Source organism: Girardinichthys multiradiatus, chromosome 14 (genome assembly GCF_021462225.1).
Source record: "Girardinichthys multiradiatus isolate DD_20200921_A chromosome 14, DD_fGirMul_XY1, whole genome shotgun sequence".
Classification (NCBI taxonomy): domain Eukaryota; kingdom Metazoa; phylum Chordata; class Actinopteri; order Cyprinodontiformes; family Goodeidae; genus Girardinichthys; species Girardinichthys multiradiatus.
In genome coordinates, this window is record NC_061807.1 from 28,171,147 (window position 1) to 28,189,869 (window position 18,723).

Consider the following 18,723-nt stretch of genomic DNA (forward strand, 5'->3'; position numbering starts at 1 on the left):
AAGCTATATCTAAATGTTAAGAGTCGTTGCTCTCCTGAAAAGCTGAAACCCACCCCAGTCTCCAGTCTTTTGCAGCCTCTACTAGATTTTATTTTAGTGTTACCCTGTATTTAACTCCATCTAACTTCCCAATAATTTTCACCAGCTTCCCTATACCTACTAAAGAAAAACATCCCCACAACATAATCCTGCAATAACCAAGATTGTGTGTTCAGGGTGATGTTAAGTGTTAATTACTGTTCTTTTGGTCTAATGTGAAGAGAGCATCTTCTTTGAAAATATTTGCTGTGTCTCCTACATGTCTTGCAACAAACTAGGGAATCTTATGGCTTTATTTCAACTAAGGAACTTTGCCACTCTGCTGAAGTAAACAACTCCCACAGCATTTTATTGTCACCACCGTGTTTTTGTCAAGACAATGTGTTGTTCCGGATCTTGTTTAGGGATATCAGAGAAAAGGGGATTGAATATAAGGAAATGCCACACTGTTTAAAATCCTGTATACATTTCCTCCCTCTTCAAACTTTCGCACTACTTTGTGTTGGTCAGTCATAAAATCCCACTTCAGTATGTTTCCAATGAAGTATGTGGTCGAAACATGACAAAATGTGAAAAAAGCTCAAGGGTGTCAATACTTTTGTAGCACTGTAGTCATAAATTCCTGTGGTTAACACAGACGAGTGCCTCCTTGGCTATGCTTGGAAGATGTAAAACGGGTGCATGGATCTGTGAAATGACATAGAAGGCTAAAATACCTTACCCCAACATTTTTATCCTACTCGCTGCATTTTATGTGCCTATGTAGTTTTATAATCCAACATCCTAAAGCAGCCATAAGGTGGTTCAAGGTTAATCAGGACTCTGCTAGATTCTTAATAACACATCCTTCATGCAGGCTTGTGCCAGGAGGGGGTCTACCAGACTCCTGGGGACCCTGCCCGAGTGTCCCTCCTACTGGAGGAGTTCACCCGTGATGCGCGTAATGTGAAGCTGAGGAACAAGGAGCATCAGCTGGAAAATGTGACAGACACCCTGAAGAGCTTCTTATCCCAGACAGAGGACGCCCTACTGACCAAGGAGCTCTATCCATACTGGGTGTCAGCTCTGGGTATGTGAGGGGACTGGTAGTAATGGGCGAGATTCTAAACTAAAAAAAAAAAAAAAAGAAACAAAATTATCTCTGAAAATGATTAAATATTTTAGTTTTGCAGCATATAGTTTTAAACTAATATACAATTCTGATCAGAAATGTGCATACACAACATGGATGTCATTAATGATTTAGTTGAATTGTCCTTTTTTTCAGTGTGGAATCATACAACACACAACCTTAGTGATATCTCAAAACAACAATTAGGTGCACAAGTCTGAATTATCATAGATTTTCTCTAATGCCAAACATACAGGCATTATATATATATATATATATATATATATTTATACATAAACATTCCACTAAAATTTGGACGAAGTATAACTTAGCAAGTTATACCTCATCCACATGCGTTTTGTAGTCATCTGAAAGCTTGTGGTTGTTTAACCACTCGTATTGGCAGAAATGGTAGAATTAATTTAAACTGGGTTGTTTCCCGGGTTCTTAGCATAGTCCACACATCGTCAATATAGTCTGCTTCTTTATTTCCAAAACTAGTTCAGCTTTGTGTTTGGGACCATTGTCCTATTAGCCAACTGTGTCTCAGTGGAGAGAGTAGTGATCTTGCAATCCGAAAGCTGTGAGTTTTATTCCAGATTCCTTCTGTCATGGTTGTGTTGCCCAATTTGATGTTTGTGTATGTGGCTCTAGTTTAAAGTGTTTTGAGCGGTCACTGTGACTAGATGCTATATAAATTTAGTCCCTTTACCATTTGTGCTCAAGTTCCATCCATCGACCTGTTAAAATGAGACAAATTAGAAGACTTTAAAGATTTTTGTTTTTAAAGACAAGATGTCATCGTCTGTTGTTGCATGTATTTTGCTTGTTTGTACTGCTTTTGGTAAGTTTTACCATAAATGTCAACCCTCCAATGGTGTATGATCACCAAACTTGGCTGGACATTGGACATCTTGGATAAATCTCCCCAACCTGCAGCCTCTGTGTCGGGCCCCCTGGACAATGGCTAAGGACGCGGACCTGCCGGTTCCTGCCAGGATTGGCCTAATTATATTGCTAGCAAACAAAACTTTTATTGTTAGGGATTTCTTTTTATCTCAAGGTTTTGATTTTTTTCTATTTGCAACAGAATCTGGGACAGGAGAAACAGGTGAGTCCAGCGTTTTAAATGAACTTTTACCGCAGGATTGCTCTTATTTTAATTCTCCAGGGCTTTTGGGTAGAGGACAAGGAATAGTGACTGTTTTTAAAAGCTGTTTTAACTGTAAACACTTGTCTCCATCCTCATTCATCAGCTTTGAGCTCAGCCTGTTTGAACTTGGCAGTTCCCACAATGTGCTGTGTGCGGTGGTTTATCATCCTCCAAGTATATTAAGAACTAAATAAATGAGTTTTCTAACCTTTTTTCGGTAGTATGGCAGCTTTCTTGTTGTAGGTGATTTTAAAATTTATGTGTGTTGTCCTGTTTTACCTATATCTCAGTTCTTTGCAAACCTCGTACATAGACACACACTTAAATTGGTTTTATTTTACGGTTTACCTATTGTTAATCTAGTGATTAGGGATCCATTGTTTTCTAACCACATAAATGTTTTATTTGACATTAACCTGTCTTCCACTAAAGCTAAACCCAATCCTGCGCTCTGTTGTGTTTTTAACCCTTCCACTGCTGGTTAGTTTTCATCTGTTTTTAAATCTGAACCTTGCCTTCCCAGAGACTGTGTGCATCAAAGCGGAGGATCTCACCTTGTGGTTTTACTCCACCTGCAAAACAGTTTTAGAATTCTCTGGCTCCATTAAAAATCATGCATTTTAGAACCATGTCTGAGCCCTGGTGAAATGATGACACTGAGGAGAAAGTATTTCAGAGCTGAGTGCAGAAGGAAAACTGATGATTTATAGGTGTTGTTTCATTTATATTCAAGGACTGCTGGTGTCATTACCAATAAACTGAGAAAGACACTAAGAGAAAATACCTGTCTAAAATGATTGTATCATATGATCACAATCCTTGTTTTATTTAAAACCACAGATTTCTTTCTTAATGCCCCCACACAGACTGTATTTAACCTCCGTCTTCTGCAAGTTTTTGAACCTTTTTTATTGAGAAAGCCACTTCCACAAGGGCCCAGATCTCACCTTCAGCTCCTGACCTCTCAGTCTCTGTGCCTGGCTCTGCCATTTTTGACAACTTTCAACCTGTGACTCTGTCGTCTCTGCAGGAGGTGGTTAGTCATTTAGAGCCAGCAGGTTCTCTAAATGATCCTATTTCTCCTCGATTATTTAAGTAGATATTCCTCACTGTAGAGCTTTCGGTCCTTGCTCTTATGCGTATCAGTCCGTCTTCTGGTGTGGTCCTTAAAAATGCAGCTGTCCAGGCTTTGGTTAAGACACCCACTTTTGAGCCCTCTGTTCTTGCTAATTACAGGCCAATTTCAAAACTGCCATTCCTTTCAAAAATCCTTGAGAAGTTAGTCTACAACCAATTAATGGGATACTTGAAAGAACAGAACATTTTAGAGGTTTTACATTCTGGTTTTAAACTTTACACAGTATAGAATCAGCCCTTTTCAAAGTTTTTAGCAACAGAGTCTGGTGACTGTGTATATTATATTTTAATACATGACCGTAGGATTGTACTTTCTCGTTTGGAGCAATGGGTGGGGCATCAGCGCTACAACTCTAGACTGATTTAGGTCCTACTCAGCCAAGCATACTTTCCGTCTCCGGTTTGGTGACCATGTGTCTTCTTCTGTTCCTATCTTGTGTGGTGTCCCATAGGGCTCTGTTTTTCCATTCGGCTGGTAATGTGTGGATTACTGTTTCAACATTCAGCTGAGAAGACTTTGGCTTTTTTTAGCCTGCTGCCTCAAATGTAAAAAAAGACTAAACAACTGCTCTGATGTAGTTTTCTAACTATGCTCCAGCATCCACTTTGACCCCTAGGTTTATAACAGTTGGCCTTATCTACCAAGCCAAGGAATCCACATCTACATAGCACTTCAGTCTTTTTCTCATTCAACTTTAAAATGTTCAGAGCCATCCTGGCTTTTATGTCATCCAGACAATAAATCAGAGTTAGAAGAAGGAGAATTTGATTTGTTTTTCTATAGTGGGACATACTGTATGTCTGGGTATCATCTGTGTAACAGCCCTTCAGCAGGATTCTGACACCATCATACACAGCATGTTTCAGTTTACAGAAGGGCTAAACCTTGATGCAGGGGTGTGTTAAGTTTACACCCCTGCCCCTGTGCCTCAAATTGCCCCTGTGCCATTTGGGGCCCTTAAATTGATATTGTGCAAATTAAGATAAGATAAAACTTTATTGTTCACTGAGGTGAAAATTTTCCTTTGATTCTCTGCACATAAAATACGTTCACACAGTGACGTTTTCAAATTCAATTCATATTTGGTCTCTCAGAACAGGCAGTGATGCAGATGGACACTGTTTAACAGTTTTGAGGGTGGAAATTTTACTAGGGTTGCACTGATATGACAATTTGGACTGATATCGATTTATTAAAATTCCTTTTTTGGCCAATAAACAGAATTATTTCCTTACCCTTTCAACACCGTAAAGAAAAGACCACACATATTGCATGTTTAGTTTATTGTTGAACAGGTAAAAATAAAGAAATGTAGATACATGTTTGCATTTTAATTGAAAATAATGGGGCAAGAAGTTTGGACAATAATGCCTTGCTGGTTGCTGTGTTAGGCAATAATGCCAAACACACTTAAAAACTAAATTTAGAGAACAAAAAGCTTCCTAAACGGCTATAGTGTCAGTTTGATTTGAAAATTGGTGGACTATGATCGAAAGCTGTGTCTGGGCCAGACAACTACTGATTTAAAATGAACTCTACCAACTCTGAAGATAGAAAAGTTGTCAAATATTCAACCAGATTAATGCCAGAAGCGTTTCGGCTACAAAAAGCATGCAGTCAAAGTGCAGCTTCTTACAAGACTATTAAACAAACATCAGTGGGGCTGTATGTATATATTTGAACCTATAGTATAATTTCTGCCCTGTGGAGATTATGGAACATTCACAATAAATTGAAACTTGTGCAGTCCAGTCACAGGAGATGTTGTTTAATTATTCCACCCAAAAATAAGACTAGTCCAAATGCACAATTGAAAGCCCATTATTATTATTATACTTTTTCCCATGTTTCTGTGTGGTTTTACAGATGAGAAGGAGGAGAAGCGGAGGGTAAAGAAATATTTGACTTTCATACAGAGTTTGCCAAAAATCTACAGGTCAACCCTTCAAGCCTTGCTACAACATCTGTACAGGTATGTGCACTCAAACATTATATGCACATTTAAATTTACAATTATTGTAGTGTGTATTTTCTACTGGAAATAGAACTAATGGCACCTAAAACTTTATGGTAAGTCGTTTTAAACAAGGGGATAGTGTGCAAAATATTCAGAGAAGCAACAGTCATTTCTTAAAATCCTTAGAAGTAGAAAATAATTTCCCTGCAGAAACATATTCCCTAGCCCATAATGACCCTGTCTCTTATTTTGCACTGTTCAAGACATCTTTGTACTGCACTCTTCAGGGAAAAAAAAGGTGTTTAGTCTTACTCCATACTTAAAAACATAGGATCTTTCTAAATTTGTTAGTGAGAGATGAATTTATTTAAAGACTTTTTACAAATCTTTAACAAGGTTGATCTGATTCTGATTCTGAGAAATTGGCCTTTTATATGTATAAGAAGAAAATGGTAGCAAAACAGAGTTTTATACAATGTTTTTACACTGGTCATTATTTTATTGTTTTATACTTTCAAAAGGTCTTTCAATGTTTTTCTTTTTTCTAGATATATTCTGACCCTAAAGACTTGGAGATGCACGATCCTTTCAAAATACGACATGTTAAAACTATATTGTTTTTTTTTATGGTTGTCAAAGATTCAAATAAAAACGGGAGCAAATTGTGCTTTTATGAAAGTCATCTGATACCAATGTGTTTTAAAGATTCCATTTAAAATGGTTAATAGTGTGTTATGTGTTTATAACACGGTGCAACCCTTCATTATTTAGATTTTGGTCCAAATCAAATACAGTATATGTCACTTTAAGTGTCTGAAAAGAAATCAGAATAGCATTCTTATGAAAATGGTCAGGGACTGGATTTGTCAACAACATACTATAAAAGTATAAAAATTATTTAAAAAGCCTGAGGAGTGATGGATCAAAGCCACTCTTCCAGCAGCTTTCTTTTCCATCCTGTCAAAATTGTACAAGCACTGCATTTGCACCAGGATGTGTTCTCACATCTCCCCTTGAGAACGCACAACTTCCCTTTGTCTCTCAGCAACTATATGCACAATTTGGAGGTGTGCCATAATGGTGCTGATATGCAGCCACCACAATAATGAACCACCACAGTCTCACCATGGATGATTTGTTCATAGACCTTTAATCTTGCTGTGCGATCCTTTTCCAATGTGAGAATGAGAAAAAAAAGGCTGTATACAAGAAAGTTTGAGCATTCATAACTATTTAAAAAGTTTTTTTTAGCAAAACTGGTTAAGGTTTCTCTTAAAATGCATAAATGACTAATTTCGAGCCATCCTACCCAAATAGCCCTTGAGTTGCCATTTGTCTGCTGCTATTTTATTTATCGTCCCTTCTTTTTTGCAAACAAGTTCTGCCCTGATTTGTGTAATCCTACTTTTGTTATGTTTTTCCTTTCACCAATCTTTTCAAAACATAGTCATAAATACTGTAAAGTGGATATGCTGTCAGGTTCTTCAAAAATACAAGCTTAATGTGAAAAGACCACTTATCCCTAAAGAAACTGTGTCCTTGGGTTAAAAACGCTGAATAAATTCCCTGTAGTTTGGACAATTTGCCCATATTTTCCATCTTGGACAGATTGTGTCTCACATTATTAAAAACACAGGTATTTAGCAAGCATGTTGCAGAACTCCTCAGTAAGAGTGGCTCTGTTTAAAGATCGGTAGGAGTTATTTTTTTATCATTAAAGTTATTTCTCTCAGTTTTTTTTTCTTGAATTTCTGAAATTTCGGTCCTCATTCAGTTCATAGCTTTAAATATACAGAACATTTAGCTTCATTATTAATCTTAACAGTGAGAAACAGTTGGTTGGTATTAATTAAAACAATACCAATTAGTTTTAAACAAACTAAACATCTAAACATTGGATACACAGTTTTAGAGAAAGCCATATTCAGCATAACAGCACAAAGCTGTTCTTCCACCTCTAATTGGATTAAGACATGAACACACTGCTGTCCTCATGTCTTACTGATGCTCACATCACACACCTTTCCCTCAGATACCTGTACTGGCTTGTTGTCACTTAGCCGTTAATTATATGGGCTTCTTCAAGAATCCCTAATTGGCCCAAAGCAAATTTTATTCAATTTTGTGTATGCTGTAAAGATGTAAGCTGTTGGTGCTGAGCTTTCTGTGGCTGTGTTTTTGCATTTAGGTTGTTTTTTCTAAGCACTTTTCCTTTTTCCGCTTCAGGATTCAGCAGTGCTCGCACCTCAACGGAATGCCGAGTGAAAAAATAGCCGCCGTCTTCTCCTCCTGCCTGTTCCAGACTCAAGGACAGACTCCACAGGAAATAAGTGTGGTTCGTGACCTAATCAGCAACTATGTTGTGCTTTTTAGTGTAAGTCAAAAATGGGTTGTTATTCAATAAAAATGTTTTGCAATTTTAAGCTGTTGATGGTGGTAAAATAAAACCGGTTTAGAAATCTCATCAAAGCTTCCAGAAAGCTGAATTTTAGTTGCTGACTTGATATGGGTCTTCCTCCTGGGAAGTTAGGTAACATCCGACTTTTCATTGCATAAACACGTTGCATAACTTTAAAAAAAAATTCCTGCTATTTTGCAATGTGTCCTATGTATCTACCAAGTGTATTCTCCACAGACAGCCTGCATACATTACATTTTTCCCAAAAAATAATGTATTATGAAAATATAATTGGGAAAAGAAACAGAAGCAGGTCAGCTGGAACAAAATACTGATAATAAAATCAGACTCAAAGGATCTTTTTCAAGACAACTTATGGCTTCATGGCTATACATGTTTGGATGAATTTATTTCACAAATATATAACTTAAACAAAGAAGGGATAACAGAACAGCCCTACTTGTTTGTATTCCAGCTATTAATACTTTGCACAATCTACCTTTGCCAACAGGACATCTGTTAATCGTCTTCTATAACATTTGAGAAGATTTGACTTTACAGAAAGATAAATCCTTGATCCTCATTCCGCTTTGTACAATCTCTTTAACTCACCATGGGTCCTCTCTTAGGCTCTCTTCTCTAGGATTTAGGTATGGAACTGAGATGGCCAGTTAATTTTGTGTGTGGCTAAAACCTTCATTCAGAGGTGGATCTGCTGGTGTTGTTTTGCATTACCCAAGTGAGCTAGAGCTTACGGTGATGGCTTGACATTCTCCTGCCCGTCAAGTAGCAGCATTTATGATTCTATTAATTAAGGGAAGTCGTTCAGGCCCTGAAGGAGCAAATCGGCCCCAGACTATCGCTCTATAACTACCATGTTTGACTGACAGTATGATCTTTTCATGAAATGCGGTTTGTTTTTAGACAAGCTAGAGTTATGACTTTATTTGCACTTCAGCCATCTGGGGAGCAGAACTGTTGCCACATCCCTAAAACGGGCTTGACTTTTTGCTGATGTGTAAGATGAACGATTGAGGCTTTGCAGGATCCCGCTTACCCTTGCTGAGCTGTGTGGCTTACGGGATATACAACACGGAGCAGCTGCTAATTCTCCTGTGGAGCTCCCCGATCTTTCTCTTGTTGAGATGTACCAGGAGAAGCATTTGCCCAAAATTGGTTTGAGACACTACAGTTTGCATGACAAATAGCCATTAAGCTCAGAGTGAATGTGACATAAAAAGAACGGAGACGTCTCAGTAATTAAAGCTTCGGGTTTGTGCGGGATGTCGTCGGCAGGCTCTATTATCAGGTCCAAACACACACGATGAATTTGAAAGTCCCCCTCCCCTTCTGCCATCTTCTCCGCCATTTCTATGACTCTAACAAATTGAATTGTTCTTTGAAAGTGATAATGAAGTTTAAGAAAAAAAAAAAAGTTGGAAAAAGAAATGTAATTTCCCCAACAGACCTTTATGAAAGCAGACTATTCACTTGGAGCTGAGCGGTATCAAACATTCACAGCCAACTTTTACTTCAGAAATGACTTTTAGAAGGCTTTCCTAAATGACCTGTTTCTGCTGCTATAGTTTTAACTCCTTCTCTGGGTTAGACCTGGTCTTCTGTTCTATATTTACTGTGCCTTGCAAAGGTTCACAACCCTTGAACTGTTTCATATTGTGTCACTATTTTTGTTAGTTTTTTGCTGGGGAAGGGTATGGTTTCCTTTTAAGATTATTTTTGGAAAACCACAAAACAAACTTGTAAAGTGTTGTGTACAATTGCATTCAGCCCCAAAAAGTCTCTTGTGGTATGTCTCAGTTTTTCTCAACTACCAACGGAAATAGCTCAGTCAGACTGGATGGAAAGTATCAGTTCTCAAATCGTGTCTCAGTGTCCCAATTGGATTTTTCACTGGACTTTGACTGGGCTATTCTAACACATGAGCATGCTTTTTTTTCAACCACTTGTCTGCTTCCGCCTCTCTGCCTGCTCAGACACTTTTCTCCTAAGCTCCCTGCTTGCTTGCATTCTTTTACTCCTAACTTTTTATCTTTTAGCCAAAATTACGGAAATATTGGACTAAAACTACTTCTAACCAGCAACTCCCGAGGATTATTATTATTTTTATTTTATTTTTTTCTAAAGGATTTTGATGTTTTTATAATCGAACTCGAAAGCAGGACAAGTTGACGCCAGCTAATCAGCACAAAATGCCTCCCTTCACCACAGAGGACTTGAACAAAATTTTACAGAAATTGGCTGTTTTGGAGATGAAAATCCATCGACTAGAAGTAAATGTGGAGGTGAATATGGGGTACAGCGATGATTCAACTCTGCCTGTGATCCCAAACAATGACAGCCAGCTCAACAACTCAGCCGGCAATCAGAACACTGAGAATAAACCTACCGGCAGACCCCCCTGGTATGTTTTAGGCGCATGCCAAAAAAATCAAGGTGGACGACTCACTGAAAGAGCTCAGCAATTAAATAAATTAGAATGGCCAAAATTACAGAGAAATGTCCCCATTTCCCCTGGGAAAAGGAGACTTAGACAGCGAGCTGCTGTCAAAACAACTGATAGGAGTGAGACAGCTGGAAATAATGGAATTCCCCTCCAAAACAGATTTGCCCGACTACAGAATGAAAACCAGCAAAATGATTAATCTTCTGAGAACAATAAAAGGTTTGAGATCAACCTCCATTCTAAACAGTCTTCTCCTAAGCTGCCAGAGAAAAAGCGCCCCACCAGACCAATAACCCTAATAGTGGGCAACACAGCTCTGGATGGGATTAAAAACTTCTGCAACAAGAAAAACACAGAAGTTATGATTGGTACCACTAACGTGTTGACCAATATCTCAGAATATTCTAGCAATCACAGAAAAGCGCCCGTCTCTAGAAAACCTTATTATACACTGTGCAGCCATGGATGACGTGGCTAAGAAAAAATCAGAAGGACTGAAGGAGGATTTCACTCGATTTTCTGTGGAGATGAGATTTTTGTGAGACTTTAATAGCTTTTGGGAAAAATGACAACTCTTTAAGCAAGATGGTTTCTGTTTGAACAAGCCCGGAGCCAGACGTCTCACATCTAATCTCTTCTATTCAGTAAATAATCCACCAGCAGCTTCGACCTTCAGCAGAGAACATGGAGTATCAACAACAATGATAACGCTGCCTCCAGCAGAAACAATCAGCCAGTTGGCTGAGAAAGAGAGGTCATCACAAAAGGTGTCCCCGTCGAAATCCACAGGAGAGGTGGACCCCCCGGTATACCCCCCTCACCCAAAACCCAGACCCAGACCGACTCCCCCGGTAAACCCCCTCACCCCAGACCCCGAACCACACCGCACAGAACTCTCCCATCTCCCCATTGAGCCCGCTTTGTGCTTTACTGGATTCTGATAACATGAAAGGAGCTCTTAAAATCGGGACCCGAATGACTCTGACATCTTCTCCATTCAACACCCCCCGTGGCCGAGGCCCTGCTACCGAACCAACATCTTCCAAATGCTGCAGAGCCCCACCACTTCCTAATCTATCTCCTCCTAATCAGGACCTTCAAATCACTTCTCTGTGATACAGTCTGGGCCCCAGTGGTAACTCTTTCAGAAATGAGAATGTCCAGGAAAAACTTGGGCCCCTAATAGGAGATAGTTGTAAAATTTCTGTGCTTATACGTGACAGAAAGAGCAAAACCAAAAGGATAAGAGACAGTAATAAACAATCAAAACAAGCCATAAACTGTCAGGTACAACCAGACAAAGAGTTAATATCAGCAACTAAATCATATAAACTGGCGTTATTGAACATTAGAGCTCTGTCAGGAAAATAATTTTTTATAAATGACTTCATTACTGACCACGACCTTGATGTTATGTTTTTAACAGAAACATGATTACATGAATTTAGTGAAGCTCCCATTCTGATAGAGTCAACGCCTCCGAACTACAATTTTCTTTGTTAGAGCAGACAGCAAAGAAAAGGTGGAGGGGTGGTGCATCTTTAAGGACGATGCTGCTGAAACCTTTAACCAGATTTACTCTTCTACCTCCACTTTGCCCTGTAACACTGTAGATGAGCTGGTAGAAAACTTTCATTCTAAAATCTCGGACATCATTGATTCAATTGGTCCAATTAAAGTGAAAGTCGTTTCTGGGAAGAAAATGTCTCTGTGGAGAAGTGCTCCACCAGTCAGAACTGAAAAAAAGGAGTGTCGAAAAGCTGAACGCAGGTGGTGAAAGACTGAACTCCAGGTTCACTATATTATCTATAAAGAGAGACTATACAGATATAACCTACAACTGAAAAATGCAAGGGAGTCTTTCTTTTCTGAGATCATCAGCAAAAACATTAACAATGCTCGTGCATTATTTGCCACGGTCAACAGGTTAACAAACTCTCCTGTAACTATAGCATCTGAACCAGGGCCTGCAATGAATTTGCTAAATTCTTTACTGAAAAAACCCATGAACCCATTCAAGTGCTGGGTAAATGCTTAGAAGAAATCAATGCATGGATGTGCCAAAATGTTCTTCAGCTGAATCAAAACAAAACTGAAGTAATAATCTTTGGAACAAAGGAAGAGTGTTTAAAAGTTAGAACACAGCTTCAGTTAATACAGCTAGAAACCACCAGTCAGGCTCAAAACCTGGGTGTAGTGATGGACTCAGACCTGAATCTTCAGAGACACATAAAGGTAGTAACTAGGTCGGCCTTCTAACACCTAAAGAACATCTCCAGGATTAAAGTACTAATGTCTCGGCAGAACCTTGAAAAACTAATTCTTGTGTTCATCTTTAGTAGAATTGATTACTGCAACGGTGTCTTCACAGGTCGGCCTAAAAAGTCGATCAGACAGCTGCAGTTGATCCAAATCGCTGCTGCCCGCGTCCTCACTAGAACTAAGAAAGTGGAGCACATCACCCCGGTTCCAAAGTCCTTACACTGGCTCCCTGTAGCTCAGAGAATAGACTTTAAAATACTTCTGTTAGTCTATAAATCACTGAATGGCGTAGCACCAAAATACATTACAGACTTGTTGTCAGTGTATCAACCACCCAGACCTCTCATGTCTTCTGGCTCAAATCTACTCTGCACACCCAGAACCAGAACCAAACATGGAGAAGCAGCTTTTAGTTCTTATGTTCCACTAATCTGGAATAAACTCCCAGAAAACTGTAAAAGCGCCAAAAACCTAAATTGCTTTAAATCAAGATTAAAAACCTATTTGTTTTGAGTGGCCTTTGACTATGCCATCTAAACATTATTAGTTATGTTTTCAGTCCAATTTTCCTTTCATTTTCTTATCCATCATTCTATTCTCTTTATTTTATTATTTTTTTTAAATTACCTCTGTTGTTCGATGTTCTGTATCATTGTAACGTTTTTCCGTATGTACAGCACCTTGAGTGCCTTGTTGCTGAAAAGCCCTATATAAATGAACTTGACTTGACTTGACACTTCTTTCTAGTGCCAACATAATGTTGAAGGTTGGTGCCAAGTCTTTTGCAGACTCTAAGAGGTTTTATTCCACAATTGCCGTGTAATTGGCTTCATCCACCTTCTCATCAACTCTGACTAGCTGTCCTGCTCATGAAAACACTCCACAGCATGATTCTGCCATCACAGTGTTTCACAATGCAGATGGTGTGTTCAGGGTGATGTGCATTGTTCGTTTTTGCCGCAGTTTGTGTGTTGTAAACAAAGTATCTTTTTTTGGCAGAGTGCTAACTAATGGTTCTCATGTCAAAGGATTCTTCCACCTGAGCTGTTGTTCTTTGCAACTGCTCCAGAATTACTGTGGACCTCTTGCGTGCTTCCCTTTCAGTTTATTGATTGAACTGTACTCTGTGAGATATTCAATGATTTGGATAATGTTTTATAACATAACTCTGCTTTAAACTTCTCAACAGCTTTATTCCTGATTTCCATACTGTTCTTTGTCCTTCGAAATGCTTTACTTCTGTGACTGTCAAGGAACACCTGTATTTATGCTGAGAAAGCAAGCGGACTCTGTTTACAGTTTACGTAGGTGTCTTCTGAAGGCAATTGGGTGTATTGTATTTTATTTAGGTGTGTGAGAATAAAAGGGGGGCTGATGACAAATGTACACCACAGTTTCCAACTTAGTCAAAGTCCAGAGTTCATTGTAACAGATTTGTAAACCCTGTCTCATTTTGCCTTAGCTTCACACATATACACTACTTTGTATTGATTTATCACATTGAAATCCAAATAATGTGCAACGTCAGACTGACTTCATGCTTCCAGAAAGCAAGTACAGGTGTCTTAAATGTGGGTTTTTTGGTATCCATTTGTGAGCTTTGATGGGTTTCTGTGTTGTCTCAAACAGGTCAATGAAGACCAGGTACAACAGATGGAGACAGAAAATAGCTTCATCACACGCTGGAATGAAAAGAAGGACTCAACAGTAAGCTGACCCACACAGCCCTGATAGAATTCCGTGTTCTGATTCTGCAAGAGCCGCTTGTGTGTGTGTGCACATATATTTGCCTGTATGCATCAGGGGACTCAAGCATAGGCTTCGTTTTCCTGTTGTTTTTTTCTAGCAGAAAGGAACAGGGGAGGCAGAGGGAGCAGAAGCTGGGATTTTGTTCTCGTTGACCTTTACAGCAGGTACTTTATGCCTGAATGATGGAAAAAACCCTCTTAGTTTAGATAAGTTGGTGGAAAATTAAATCCCGTGGTGCAGCCGTTGCTGTAAACAGAAAATAGTTCTTTATGAAGGCTTTCTGCCCCCACAATCTTCTCTCCAACGTGTCTGTTCTGTTTCATAGCATGTCAGGCCTGAGGGCTACTCAGAGGAAAGCTTGTCCAGGTAAAACTGCACAAGCTCAGAAGAATGTTCAAGCTTTTTGTTTTAATATAAGGTTTTAAAAATGTAAAGTTACTTCTCTGTCTGACATTGATCATTCACACTTACTCTAACAAGGGAGACTTCGGGAAATGCAAAAGTTGTATCATCTACATTAAGTGAATGCAGGTTGGTACCTTTAATTTAGGAATGAATTAGCATTCTAAAGCCTCGGAGTAATTTAATGCTGCAGTAATTATCTTTACTTTTTCCCAGTCACTTTTAATCACTTGCTGGCTTTGTTTCTAGCTGCTGTGTCGATTGATGTTGAGGAGCCTTCGTGTGTTGGTAAACAGTTAAAAACAGGGTTCTCACACATTTAAAACGTTCCGGTTTGTAATATCAGTATTAACCAAGATAATAAAAGTCTAGAAAAATGTTTGTATTTCTAGATTTAATGCCTTTATGTCTATATGTTCAATTTCTTTCTTTCTTTCTTTCTTTCTTTTTCTGTCTTTCTTTCTTTCTTTGTCTGTCTGTCTGTCTGTCTGTCTGTCTGTCTGTCTGTCCTTGCTTCCTTTCTTACTTGGGTCATTTATTTTACCGTGGTTTCTTTTATTTCTTTCCCACTGTCCTTTATTTTTTCTTTCCCACATTCTTCTGGTCCTGACATGTTTATCGTTCCTTCAGTCCTTCATTTTTTTTTTTATTTCCTTTCTGTTTCTGTTGTGCTCCATTCATGGCAACTTCCTTTCTTCCTTTCTTTTTGTTTCTTGCATAGTTCTTATGTAAATCCTGTCCAACATAAGGATCTGCTATGAAGTCATGTAAAACACTTCTTGTTTATATTTTAAAACAAATAGAAAGGAATGATAACACCACAGAGATCATTTCTCCCCCATGCTGTCACATTTTAATGATGGGAACTCCTTTCAGTTAACCAGTTCTTTAGGCTCAGAAAAGAGCCGGCTGTTTCAGCTCCCCATTAGCTTTTGAAATTTTTGTTGTTGGAATTAATTTATTGCCCACTAAAATGTAAATTGAATTATTAAATTAAAATGTAGCAAGACCAGTATGCCAGGAAACATAGAATCTCCGTTTCAGAGTTAAACTCCAACATAAACTCAGCCTCTCATGTTGTTTCAGCGCTGGCCACACCCATTGTCAAATAGGCAATGTGTATAACTGCCGACCCTCCACCTCTCTGCTAGTACATGAGATGATGACACATATTGACCAATCACATACGCCTTGAGGGGTAAAAAGTAAGAGAGAGAAAGAGCGAGAGAAGTGGGGAAAAAAAATCCTTCGACATAAAGCGGCTCCTGTTGTTCACTTCAAAGAGCTGGCTGTAAGAGCCATTTTGTTTTCAACCGTCACATCACTAGAACAGATCCCAGACTGATACTATGCATTTGTGTACAAATTGACTTTGGTAAAAACATTTTCTATATTTATATTTACATCAAAAGATTAAAAAAAGCCTTTATTTTCCACCAAATTTATATATTTAAATTGAAAATGTATGTACATTAAAAGCAGATTCTTTGTTTGTGTGCACAAACGTTTCCCATAAAATCTAGAAAAGATGGAATTTTGACATCAATCATTAGTAGGAACCCTGTAAAAGCCACTAACTGAAATGGCTTTTTTCCCATTCTTCTATTTCCCTGTAGACCATCTCCTCACCACTCTCTGTGTCTGAAACCATGATAAGAGTTTTTGAAAATGTAATTTGCCACCCACAGATTAATAAAGGTTGGATAAAGTGGTTATGCATTCTTTTCGGTTTATTTATAGTGTGTCTGAAGCTTATATAAGCTGTCACATAAAACAGAACTTATGTTGGCCTTTTAATCACTGATTTACTAAGCTGTAGGTTTTTTCTGACAGAGAACAATAAAGGATAAAAATTAGTTTTCTTTTTTTTTTCTTTTTATTGCATCTTTAATTGGAGCCATTAGCAGGGTTGGCATTTTATGAGATGCCCTCAAATCTCCATTATTGCCGCTTTGTCTCCTAAAGATAAAATAATGAATGAATGAATGAATTAGAGAGCTCTTATATTTCAACAAATGCTATAAAATCATATATTAAAATATATTAAATCTGTGTTTATCTTGTGTTTTATTAAGAATATTCAGCACAACAATGTAAAACATGTAAGAAACAGGACACTGTATGCATGTAAGGCACTTATGACTACCAATGAGTCAAAGACAATAGTGACTTTCCAGTTTTAAAGTCTTGATGTAAAGTCATGCACTGGAGATGATTATGCATGCTCTCATTTCCTATTTAGATAGTTGTGATGCAATCTTCTCTTGTCATTTTTCCTCCTAAGTTTGTATAAAACTCTGCAGCAAGAATCTTACTTTAAACTCATAAAACACACATGATTTTTGTTTTAATATCTCATCATTGTTAACGTGGTTTCATCATCTAGTGATTTGCATGGTCAAACTCCTGAGTAAATTTCTGACTTGTTGAAGCCTCACTGTGGCTAAGTAGAGCCATGCGGATGAGGAGGGTACGAGAGGTTTTAAACAATCTCCACTGCTGACTGGGTGACTGAACTGTGGCAGTTTTTAAGTGTAACATTATTCTTCTGGCAATATTGTTTTATTTTATTATTTATACACACATCTGTTCCAGGTGTATCGTTTAATGTAAAGGACACTGTATAGCTTTATTAATAACCTAAGATACTTTTGTAAAATATTTTTCAGCCAAATGATATTAGTGCAGGGAAAAATGTCAGATTATTCAAGTAAACTGTGAATAGTGTTGGGTTTATGATTATTGATTGAATAATCTTGATCAATAATTATAATTACAAATCATAATCTGACAAAATCAATTTCTTAACCATAAATCCTCATTTACGAATCGAGACCAGAGATGTTTCTGGTGTTGTAATTGTGGCTCAACGCCTCTGACAATTACAACCGTTAAATACTCCGTAATAATTAATAACTATTGCCGGAGATGTCACTGTTTAATCGACCGTTTCTGCCGAAACGTGTGGAACTTGAACCTTATTTTGACTGACACATCACTTTTTGCACACAATGAAACACCAAACGCTCTCTCTTTATCTATGTGAATATTTATTAATTTTCACCTACTCAACATGCAAAATTCTACAAACACAGGGGTAACACATCTAAATAAGCAAAATCAACAAACGGTAGTGGGTATGTATTGAGTCAACCAGCAGTTTATGGCACTACAGACGAAGGGAGTGGAGGATATGAGTGGTGGCGAGTGGTGGGGGTTGGAGCACAGCTCCAACTGTCCTTATGGTCTTCTGATCATAAAACTTCCCCCTAACTCCTGACCACAAAGGATTGATAACTTTTGGCAGCAAGCTAGCACAGTGAGATTGAAGACAAAGGTAAAATGGAGAATTTTACCATGAGGTCGTTTTAACAGTCCAGTCTTGCAACGCACCCGCGTTCAGATAGTAAACACAAACAGCTCAGGGGAACACGGCGGATCCCGATATTACATAACCCATCAAAGTTTCAACAAGCAAGGTTACATGCACATATTATTCAGAACACATGAGATCCTAACCAGCGATTCTGATCGCTTCTACAACCTCTGACCCTGCCCAGGCCTTCTAATAAAGAAATAAAAGATGGGTTTTACTTGTGTCGTCTTCTTCCAAGTGAGGGGATTCGAGCGAGGAAAAATGGGGTTAAGTTAATGTGCGTCCACAATTAACTTCAGGGGAGCGGTCAGTCTTTGTCCTTTGGTCTTCTTGACAAAAAGGAAAAATATGATCTGACCATCAAAGTCGACTTGAAAATAAAGCGGTTCGTCTCTCCGAAACTCCGTGTCTCCAGTTACGTGTTAACTCACGTCTTCGATCGGCAAAGTGAAATCTCTGGCCTTCTTAGTCCAAAAGCTTCAGTTATGAATGGTTCGTTGTCCAACGAGAGAGAATGAATGAAACTCTGCACAGAGCTCTTCTCTTAAATGACGCGCTTCAATCGCCAGACCGGTTTCTAGCAGAAGGCAAGTTTTCAAACATGAGCGCCTCCTATATAGCACCCTGTGACATCAGACTGGGGACGCCCAGTCATATCAGTCGCAATGCTCGAT

General features: G+C 38.5%; 1 protein-coding gene across 6 annotated transcripts in view; it reads left to right on the forward strand.

Moving 5' to 3' along the window:
- arap2 (ArfGAP with RhoGAP domain, ankyrin repeat and PH domain 2) overlaps nt 1-18,723 on the forward strand; it is a 191,371-nt gene that overhangs the window by 131,435 nt on the left and 41,213 nt on the right. For all 6 annotated transcript variants that reach the window (XM_047386376.1, XM_047386380.1, XM_047386375.1 and 3 more), the window contains exons 21-24: nt 896-1,108; nt 5,308-5,413; nt 7,625-7,772; nt 14,152-14,229. In XM_047386376.1, the coding sequence (XP_047242332.1) occupies nt 896-1,108; nt 5,308-5,413; nt 7,625-7,772; nt 14,152-14,229 (545 nt within the window). The remainder of the gene's footprint in view (nt 1-895; nt 1,109-5,307; nt 5,414-7,624; nt 7,773-14,151; nt 14,230-18,723) is intronic.